General features: G+C 47.6%; 1 protein-coding gene across 1 annotated transcript; it reads right to left on the reverse strand.

Moving 5' to 3' along the window:
- Positions 1-1,651: 1,651 nt before the first annotated feature.
- AARSD1 (alanyl-tRNA synthetase domain containing 1) lies at positions 1,652-10,672 on the reverse strand. The gene is made up of 12 exons (XM_088829131.1): positions 10,503-10,672; positions 10,219-10,350; positions 8,335-8,494; positions 6,572-6,629; positions 6,020-6,176; positions 5,810-5,926; positions 5,452-5,582; positions 5,061-5,127; positions 4,792-4,883; positions 4,300-4,354; positions 3,140-3,234; positions 1,652-1,879 (listed from the first exon to the last, which is right to left on the reverse strand). Exons 1-12 carry the CDS (start codon positions 10,539-10,541, stop codon positions 1,744-1,746), a joined length of 1,239 nt encoding a protein of 412 aa, XP_088685257.1. The 5' UTR covers positions 10,542-10,672; the 3' UTR covers positions 1,652-1,743.
- Between the last annotated feature and the right edge of the window lie 22 nt (positions 10,673-10,694).

Genomic DNA, 10,694 nt, shown 5'->3' on the forward strand with positions numbered 1-10,694 from the left:
TAAAACATTTTTGGCTATGCTGGATCTTCATTGCTACACTCAGGCTTTCCCTAGTTGCAGTAAGTGGGCTTCTCATTGTATTGGCTTCTCTTATTGCAGACCATGGGCTCGAGTCATGGCTCAGTTGTGTTCACAGGCTTAGTTGCCCCTCAGCATGTAGAATCTTCCCAAACCAGGGATCAAACCCAAGTGCCCTGCATTGGCAGGTGGATTCTTAACCACTGGACCACCAGGGAAGTCCCACAAAGTGCTTTCTTGAGCACGTACTGCTATGTTACCAGTGAGGAAAGTGAAGGTTGAAAAGGCAAGGTAACTTTCCTAAGTAAGTAACTGACAGAATCAGATTTTTTTTTTTTAGTTGTATTCTTAAATTGTGAGATAACCCCACGGAATGAAACATAAATGCATGCCACAATGCAAAATTATTAAGCAAAGTGAAGTGTAAATCGCTCAGTCAAGTCTGACTCTGCGACTGTATTGTCCATGGAATTCTCCAGGCCAGAATTCTGGAGTGGGTAGCCTTTCCCGTCTCCAGGGAATCTTCCCAACCCAGGTACTAAACCCAGGTCTCCTGCATTGCAGGCAGATTCTTTCCCGGCTGAGCCATCATTAATAAGCAAAAGCCTATGTAAATGCCACCCAAGTCAAAACCCAGAATGTTGCCAGCATTCAAGAAACCACTCTCCCACCCACCCTCACCTTGGGTCTCTGCTCTGTCCTGCTTCACTCCCTCCCCAGAGGTAAATGCTGTCCTGACTTTAAATCATTTTCTTGCTTTTCTTTACAACCACCTGTAGGTGCATAAAGCCAGCATTTCTACTCAGGTCTGTGAAAATCCAAAGTCTATGCTCTTAACCTGAAGGTAACACTTCAATAATGATCCTTAAAGTCTCATTTGTCTCATATTAATGACCCCAGCTTTCTCTTGGTTAGTTTTGCCTGGTATCTCTTTCTATCCTTTTCCTGCCTCAGTAGCAGACTTGGAACATCTTTCTACAAATATTTTTGTGTACTCTCAACCTTTTTACAGTCATTGATCATTTTTAATTCTGAAACACAAGACTAGGAAAAAAGTAAGAAAAAACAAGGAGATGTGAGTCTAAGTCCTAAGCCAAGCCTCCAGCCTGACTCATATCTCCTTGGGCAGCTGCATTTCTATACAAGGAAAGACTGCAGCTGGATTTAGATAAATTCATACAGTTCATCAACATAACACTCACGGGTAGGGTATGCCTAACAGGAGCTGAATAAGAAAGTTAATGTTTAAGACTCATAGACTTAACAAACTTGTGGTTGCCACGGGGGCGGAAGGAGGCGGAGGATTGGGAGGTTGGGATTAGCAGATGCAAACCAGTAAATATAGAATGGATAAAGAGCAAGGTCCTACTGTGTAGCATAGAGACCTATATTCTCTATCCTGTGACAAACCAAAATGGAAAAGACGATGAAAAAGAATGTACAGTTTGTATAACTGCATCACTCTGCTATATAGCAGAAATTAACACAACACTGAAAATCAACTATACTTGAATAAAATTTAAAAAAAAGAAAGCAAGCTGTTTATTCACTAAGATACTGACTGCATAAGCACCCTGGAATACACCACATAAATTCATCACTTGTCATGTAAATATACATGGTACCACAATCATTTCAAGTCAAACTATTTTATTGTCCAAGAGACTCCCTCTGTGGTCTCAGGCGGCCTGCTGTCAACGGAGGACCAGCGAGCCACCCGAGTCCTCACTCCTCTGCGCTCTGCGTGCTGACGTAGTCCTGGAGAAGCGCCTGCACCTCTGCCCGCCGGCTCATCTTGGTGGCCTTGCCCTGAAAGCGGCCTTTCTTCCCAGCTCCCTTGCCTTCCAGCACCTCAGCCACCCTGAGGAGCAGAGAGACAGTCAGGGGCGTCTCTGAGCGAAAAGTCACGGGAAAAACAAGGCCGGCCCTGAAGCTTTCCTCATGGGCTGAGGGGGGATGGAAAGAAAAAGTAGAAGGCTCTAGAACTCATTGCACATGGGCACAAAGATACACGTACCGTGTTAATTTCAAGAGTAAATAACTAGAAACAACAGAAGTGCCTAGAAATGGGCTAAATTATGGCAACCTCCAGGGAGTAGGGCAAGCATAATTAGGGGTAAAGGGCTGCAGACACAAAGGCCTGTGGGAACAGCAGTGAGTAAAGCAACTGGGGCTGGGTGAGAAGGGTGGTCCGCGCCACTGGCTGAGCCTATGGTTTCTGAAGAGGCAGCCGGCATTCACTTCCTCACAGACACTGCCCTGCAGGAATGTGGACAGAGAAATGCCACAGCGTGCCTTTTCCCACCCCCACCATTTTTGAAAAAAGCTAGAACTCTATACATTTTTAAGTAAAAATCTAATTTTAAAAGGTAGCAACTAATTTTGAAAATTTAAAATTGTACACAGGCCAAACCAATCTATCTGGTAGGCCTCATCTGGCTAACTGTCAGGAGACAGATAGGCCTCATCTGGCCATCTGTCAGGAACCTCTGCTCTAAATACTTCTGTTTTCCTTTGTTTTACAATGAACATGTATTTATCAGAGCCAATCAAGGACTTCAAAAACCCTAAATGCACAAAGAATATGACGGATTCCATCTGCATAGCTAATTTAAAATAAAAAAATACAAAAAATAAGAGTTAAAGTTCAACACAATTCTAATTTTTCTATAATAGCTACATCAATGCCTTTTTTGATTCAGTGTCAAAATCCTAATTTTTTCCCCCAGGTTTGTCTGTGCCTCTATTTTGTGGATGCCTTAAGCACCTATTTCATCTGCCTAGGGAGAATCCAAAACCTATATTCATGCATCACTACGAATCTCAATTTCTAAAAGAAAAAACACAAAGTACATTACATTTGGAGACAAAAAGTCCTGGGCTTGAGTCTCAGTTCTCTCACTTTAACCGTGAGATCTGAGGCACAGGACGTGCTGCCCCTCATGTAGAAAAGTGGGAATGATGGTGGTGATCATTATTTCTGCTCAGCCAACCTCACACGGCTGTGATGTCATCAACGTAAGATGCAGATGCAGTGGCCCTTTGCATTCACCAAGGGCTGTGTTAGCAGGTTAGGCTTACAGGCTCTCCCACCTGCACATAGCTGTCCACAGAAAATTACCTGGGCCCCAGGGTCTCCACGGCCTCAGCTGGTCCTGCCAGTAAGAAGAGTCCAGCACCTTTCTCATCGCCCACAGTTAAGAAGAGGAGGGTCTCCTAGGATGGAAGACAAGAAGATAAGCCCTGATACTTAAAGACGTGCAGTCACCCTCTAAACTGCACTCTTTTCAGCCTCAAGAACACATTTTTATATTGCAATATATATATCAACACATTGCACATCTTAGACAATGCGATATGTCAGTTGTACCTTAAAGAAAAACAGCTTTTCCCCCTACAAGTGATGTTCCTGATGAATGATAAGACAGCCCCTCCATTCTGGGGCCCATAAGGGACAAGAAACTTTGACAGTGGCTTTAGGAACTCAGGTTGAACATTAAGTAGGGGGCAGAAGGCTGCTGACCATGATCAAAGATAAAATGCCTTTCATGATCTGACTCCTGCCGACCTCTTCAGCCTGGCCACCCCACTGCCCTCCTACACTGCCTGCCACTGCCTACACCTCCGTGTTTCCCTCAGCCTGGCCACCCTGGCTCCTGTGTCTGCCGAATCCTAAGCAATCTTCTAGGCCCGTCCCCTGAAGCCTCCCCAGCCGGACAGAGAATGCACTCCTCTCACTCTAGCATCGACCACCCTAAATTACAAAGATCAGCATACATAGCTATCTTTCCAAGTAAAAGTGAGCTCCTTGAGAATCTGTACTCTCTACACAGAACTATGAAGAGAGATGTATTTGGTCCAGAGTGAATATTTCAGAGTATTTTTGGAATAAAGGCAAGAGAGAGACCTGGAAACCACTAAACTCTAGACAGTCAGGACCGGGAGGAATGCCTGAAGCCTGAGGCAAAGGTAAACAGAAGGGATGGCCTTCTAAGGACCAAGCAAACCCCCATATTTCTGAAATCAGGCCCTTGCCACACAAACATGGGTGGTATGGAGGAAGTACAGTTCTGATAAAAGGAGCTCCAAAGCTGGTAAATGTCACAGTCCCAGAAAGGTCAATACCACTGACCAAGTCTGACACCTGAACAGCCTGGCTCACGGTCAGTTGTGAGAAAACGTCACCGAATGAGTTTGTTTCCTATGCTTCACACGTTCACGCGGAGGACGCTTTGCAAGGTCTCCAACGAGGGTGGACAGAGAACCTCACGTTCCTCTTACCTCCGACCCAACCTCATTGGCGATGATGTTCATGAACTCAGAATCGCCATCCTTCCTAAAACAAAGGGCACAGACGTGAGATCTAGGCTGCAAATGGGGCTGGGAAATTGCAGGAAGCCCCGCTCCTCCTACTGGCCTCCCCACTGCCTTTCCTGCAAAGTGCCAAAGAAAGAGGGCAAACAGAGGGCCAGCCCGATGTCCTTCTCGGCTTGAGCACGTTACAATAAGCTTTGCTTTACGTTGTTTCTACTTCCCTTAAACAGGATTCTCCTGGGTAAGTGAAGAATTGTTAGATGGTGAAGGATCTGAGGCAAGGTGCTAAGAAAGTTACACTGAAGATGTTTATATCAAACCCAGGAAACCTGGAAGGTAACACATTACTTAGGGTCTTCTCGGTCTTCAGAATACCATGGGGGTGACCTGCCTCCCACCCCTGCACTCTGTGCAAGAAAGAGGCTGAGCCCAAAGCCCAGCACCCCCGGCCTGTCTCACCTGTGTAATGTGATCACACCTCCCCAGTCCGGGCTGTTCCTAAGGCTGTGGGCAATGTGCACAGCCAGGTCTCTGAGCAGATTCAGGTTGTTCTGAAATGGATGCTGTCACTCAGTCATCCAGCGGGGAAAGGGTAACCAGAGGGAGCACTGTCTCCTCCCCCTGCCCCTCACTGCTGACACACTGCACATCCGGTCAGGTGAGGGGCTGAGTCTGGGAGCCTGTTCAGGCAGAGCCCACGCCCTTTCCACCCTCCATAGATAAATCACCTTCTGCAGGAGCTTGCTGGAATTCTGCAGCTTCTTCACTGCTTCCACGTGGTCCTCTGCTCCACACCTGCAAGAGAAAGGTTCGTGGAGGCCTCCCCAGTTTCCCAACTGCTTCTGGTGTTGGGCATAAATCAACTATGCCCCTCTTGATGGTGTGTCTCCCTCCAGATGGGACCCGGGGACATTTCGAGGGGGACTCAGGAGGTTGGGGGGGGAGGATATAAAGGAAGAAACCATTCTGTGTGCATCTAACTACCCACAGCGCTGCAGCATTTTTGACTGCATCTCACCTCCCAGAGATAAAGAGTATTCTGTCTCCCATACGGGTGGGCAGGCTACACTCTAGCTGCCCAGGAGCTGAGAGTCGAGCCCGGGAAGGGGGCATACGTACTTCAGCAGAGCCGTGAGCGCCTTCTCAGTGCCATGACTCCTCTCCATCCACTTCAGCACCCGGTTCCCAGCCAGGAAGATCAGGTTCGTTTTGTTCTTTTTCCCCTTCTCAGTGCCCAGAATTTTAATGACCTACACGAGGAAAGAACGTAACATACACACATACACATGGATAAGCCACAGCAGGTGCTGAACCCAAGGGTAAGAGAGACCAAGACCTCCCCAAACAGCTCAGGAGCAATAATGGAGTGACTTCACTCAGGACCCCTCAGGTGTCCCCTCCATCACTCCCAGCCCTGCTGTGATCCTCCACCCCGACACCCTCTCTCCCATCCATTCAAGAGCACTTTCTCACCTACCTGAAGGTCACTGAGATTGCTCACATGGGTCCCGCAACACATATTGGAATCGATGCTCTTGATGGTAACAACTCGAATAGGCCCAGCATGATCATCTGGCAAACCCCGGCCCCTCACCTGGAATTCGAGGAAAGGAGGGCTGACTGAATTTTGATGAGGAGCCCTCGGGTGGGCACTGTCCAGAAGCCACCCCGCTAGCTCTCCCCTCACCTGCTCCACCTCTGGATCATCCAGGCTCAGTTCTCGCACGTTCACGGGCAGCCGATCTCGGATTTTTTCATTGACACTCCGCTCAATGGCAGCTACTTGCTCTGCAGTCACAGAGGGGCTATCCAGCTCAATGACACTCCGGAGTCGCCCCAACTCCCTGCCAGAAGTAGAGTGGTCACAGGATGCTGATGGGGACGATGAACAGTATAAGGAAGATTATCATTTACAGAGCATGTTCATATAAATGCTGTTATTGAATCCTCACAAAAATGTCACAAGGCAGGGACTGTCACTTCCATTTTACAGGTGAGGGCATCAATATTAAGTAACATGATCAAGGTCATGCAGCTGGGATTCACCCTCTAGGTCACTGGGCTCCAAATTCTATGTTCATTCCTAAGCAAAGGCAGATGTTTCTCAGGGGGAAACACAAAATCATCCACCACCCCATCTTCACGGGGACCAGGTGAGCACAGCAGATTTCTACCTTCCTGCCCCTAACCCATGAGGAGCTGGCAGTCAGGGACCCATGCCGGACAGTCCCCTGCTCACCATGATGTCGTCTTCAGCCCAAAAAGATCATCAGCAACTGCAGTGATGAGATGCTGCCCTGAACAGAGAGAAGAAGGAGCCCAGGCAGTCACACAATCCCTATGTCAACGTCATCCCAGAAATTCTGCTTAAGATCTGCTGGACACTGGATAATACTCTTAAGAGATACTTTATTGAAAATCCTCAGGAGAATTCTGTAAGAAGCTTTACGAGCCATTTCATGAATGAGGAAATCGAGGCCTAGAGAGATCAAATAAATGACTTGCCAAGGCAATGTACCTTGTCAGAGGCAGGATTTGAACTCAAGTTCTCATTGAGCCACATCCATTCATTTGACAAAAAGAGAATTTTTTAGGCATTTTTTTGGTTTTGTTTTGAATTTTTGTTTTTTCTTGGTCTCATCGCACAACTTACAAGATCTCTAAGTTCCCCAACCAGGAAGTAGACCTGGGTCATGGCCGTAAACCTGGAACCCTCACCAGTAGGCCACCAGGGAACTCCCCATTTGACAGAAATTTATCAAGTGCCTACACATACAAGGAACAGGGCTTGGTACTAGATATATGGTGCTACCCCTGATCAATGACAGTGAGGAGGAAGAAAAAAAGCAAGAGGAAGAGAAGAGCCAACTGCGAAAGCAAGGGAACAAGACAGTCAAAGGCCTTGAAGGAGGAAACGAGCAAGGCATATTGAAGAAATCAAGAGAAGGCCTGGATGCAGAGAGCGGGAAGCAGGAATACTGGATGAGGCTGGAGTAGATGAGCACCAGCCCAGACTGGTCTTACAGCCCATGACGAGATGTCTGGCTTTAGCATGAGCTACAGGCAGCCTTTGAAAAGTTTGAAAGCTGGAAGCAGCTTGATCAGATTTTCAGTTTTATATTATTCTGGCTGCTCTATGGAGAATGGGCTGCAAAGCAGCAGGACTGCATGTGGGGAGAGTAGCCAAGAGAGTAGCTACAGAGGGCGGGGGAGAGATGGCAAGAGGTGGGACAAGGACAACGGCGTTGACAGTGCAAGTGGGCAGACAAGTATCGAGAAAGTAAACTGACAGGACGCAGACTAACTGGCTATCCCTAAAGACGGGTCTGAACAGACTACGAGGATTCAGGCAACTGGGTGGATGCTGATGCCATGCACTGAACACAGAGAAGGCAAACGAAAACCCAGATCTGGGGAAGGGGGTGGCTTTTTCATTCCATTTTGGACATTTTGAGTTTAACAAGGCCATGAGACATATCCAGATGAAGATATCCAGTGGGAGTTAGTAACTTAAATCCAGCACTTATTCTAAAACTTTAACTGCTCATTTTGGAGTTGTTTTTTTGGCTGTGTTGGGTCTTCGTTGCTTTGCATGTGCTTTCTCTAGTTGTCATGAGCAGGGGCTACTTCCCAGTTGTCATGGCCAGGCTTATTCATTGCGACAGCTTCTCCTATTGCAAAGCATAGGCTCTAACATATGTGTGCTTCAGCAATTGCAGCACATGGGCTCAGTAGCTCTGGCGCATGGGGAATCTTCCCGGACCAGGGATTGAACCTATTTCCCCCACACTGGCAGGCAGACTCTTAACTACTGGACCACGAGGGAAGTCCTGCTCACTTTGTGTTTATAGTATTTATCACATCTTACTAGAATCCTGATTCTGAATATGTCTGTCTCTTCTAAAAGGTTAACTCCTGGAGAACCCACACCATATCTCAATCATCTCAACATTCCCAAACAGCAACTGCCCCTGCTAGAGGTGTCCCATCCAGCCCATCTACCTGAATGCTGCTGCATGTGGTCAAACCTCCGTTCCCAGTCCACCCGGACTTGAACCTCAGTCCCAGGGGTCAGGGGCGTCTGGGTGAAATGATCAGCCTGGGTGCCCCGGCGAGTCACTCTCAGCACAGAGATGTCATTGATTGTACCACGGTCATCAGGCTGCGTAAAGAAGTAAAGATAATCAGTGGTGGCAGGAAGGGCTCACCTAACTCCTGGAATCAAAGACTCTCTAGAGCAAGTATGTGAGAAACACACCCAGAAATTTGAGATTCCCTAAGGGAGAAAGGCAATGCCAAATGAGGTGGTCCATTTTGTTCCAGGAGGGGACTATCTCTGTCCTCTTCACTCTGAACACCTGTATATTTTGGTCTTCAGAACAGAATAACAGAATTAAACGTTGAAGCTATAGCAAGGAAACTCAGTAAAACCCAAAGAACTTAATCCTCACTCTCACTCACTGCTTGGTTTAGATTCTTCTCTTTCAATAGTTTCCAAAATGATACAAATTGTTCTCCCTCCTTCCATTCTATCTTCTTCACTGCTACTAGGATTAAACTATAAAAACATGAAGTATTACAAAATACAACTGCTTACAAGACACTGTGCCTGCCCAAAAATACAATGTAAATAAGACATGGTCCCTCAAGCAACTGAAGAGTCTGGAAAAGATACAGACATGCCAACGGTAAGACATGGTCCCTCAGTCAACTGAAGAGTCTGGAAAAGATACAGACATGCCAACAGACAACTGCAAAATGACCTACAGCCTGCTATAGTTCAAGAAAGTACATTGTTCTAGAGAAGCTCAAAGGAAAGGGACCTAACAATCTTGGGAAATCAGGGAGGATTTCCTGGAAGAGGTGGTATATAAAATGAGACCTACTATGGATACCGGACATCACAGGTTTTCCTTCAGCAGAACAGAAAACCTCTACGCTGGGCAGTTTACTGAGTACATTCTCTCACATAATTTCTTTGCCTAAGTACTTCCACCACAGCTTCCTGAATGAAGTCCACACACCTTAACACATCCTTCAAGGCCCTCTGAAATGGTCCCCACTTAGCTTTCCAAAGCCATCTCCAGCCTGTCACCAACACCTACCATAAGCTCCAACTATATGGGACTATTTGAAGTTAACCAGACTTGTCAGATTCTTTCAAGCTTCCCTACCTTCGACTGTGCTACTCTCTCTGCTGGGAAAGCCTCTCCCACAATGCCCACCTTTGAGGTGAGTATCCTCCTTTCTCAAGCTCTCACTGGATCTTGTCCCTACCCCATCACAGTACTGATAAGTCTGCCCTCTCTTGTGCTCCTTCAGAGGAAACTTTTTCCTCTGTGCTAAACATGCTAATGGAATTCCGACCTCAGGTCCTTTGCACTTAATTCTCTCTCCCTGAAAATACTTCCCCTCCCCCAACAGCACCACCAGATGACAGGAACGGCTTACCCCCCACTTCCCTTAGTTCTTGACTACAATAATTTGTCCCCTACCTAGGAGATCATCCCATCACTCTCTTTCCCTCAAATTTTAGTTTTCTTCATAGAATCTATCCGAACTGGTATACTATTTATCTAGTCACCGTTTTGTCTGTTTCCTCCAACAAATACACTATGAAGGCAGAGACACTTTCTCCTTCAACCTTTATCCTCAGAGCCTGGAACAGTACCAAAGAGGATGTGTTATCTGTTTACCAACAGATAAGTATCTGTTGGTAAACATCTGTTGAGTGAACAAATGAGCTGAATTAAGCTGATTTCCAACTGTATTCATTACAGCTGAGACTGAGAGACAAGAGATACTTCCCACCGGGTGAGAAAGGAATTGAGGGCTTCATGCGAAGGGAAGGGAGGAGAGGGGAGGGCAGCGAGATGGGCCTGGTACCTGTCCCCCGCCCTCGGGGAAAAGCAGCGTGTCTTCCAGTACCACTTGGAAACCGCTCAGCACTTCCTTCTTGCCGTTGCTTCCTTCGGTGTGCAGCTCCGCGGGACGGCAGGAGACCACGGTGGTGGTGAACTGGGTGGAGAGAGATGCGAAGGTATGCCACGACCCCAACCCTTAGCGCACCGGACTGAATCCAACTCGGCGCCCCCTCCACGCCGCGCCCCCTCTCCCCGCACCGCCGCACCCGCTCGGAGGAGCAGGTTTCCCGCCCCCGCTGGCCGCACCTCTCTGGCGTAGCTGTCCCGCTGACACCGAAACGCCATCGCTGCTGTCTCCCAGGACGCGGAGATGCGCGCTCACTGAAACGCCCGGCGGCGGACGGAGAGCAAAGCCGGACAATTTTCACTCCGGGGGCGTCTCTGCGCAGGCGCAGCAGGGCAAAGAACGGGATGCGGTTTGGGCAAATTTATTCAAAA

Source organism: Moschus berezovskii, chromosome 20 (assembly GCF_049115385.1).
Source record: "Moschus berezovskii isolate FMDL1 chromosome 20, NW_MosBer_1.0, whole genome shotgun sequence".
NCBI classification, from domain to species: Eukaryota; Metazoa; Chordata; class Mammalia; order Artiodactyla; family Moschidae; genus Moschus; species Moschus berezovskii.

Coding starts and splice junctions, on each gene's coding strand:
- AARSD1 (XM_088829131.1), bottom strand. CDS start 10,541: ATGGCGTTTCGGTGTCAGCGGGACAGCTACGCCAGAGAG. Junction 8,495..10,218: donor TCCCCGAGGGCGGGGGACAG/GTACCAGGCCCA, acceptor TTCTTTACGCAG/CCTGATGACCGTGGTACAAT. Junction 6,630..8,334: donor CCACATGCAGCAGCATTCAG/GTAGATGGGCTG, acceptor CTCTCTGTTCAG/GGCAGCATCTCATCACTGCA.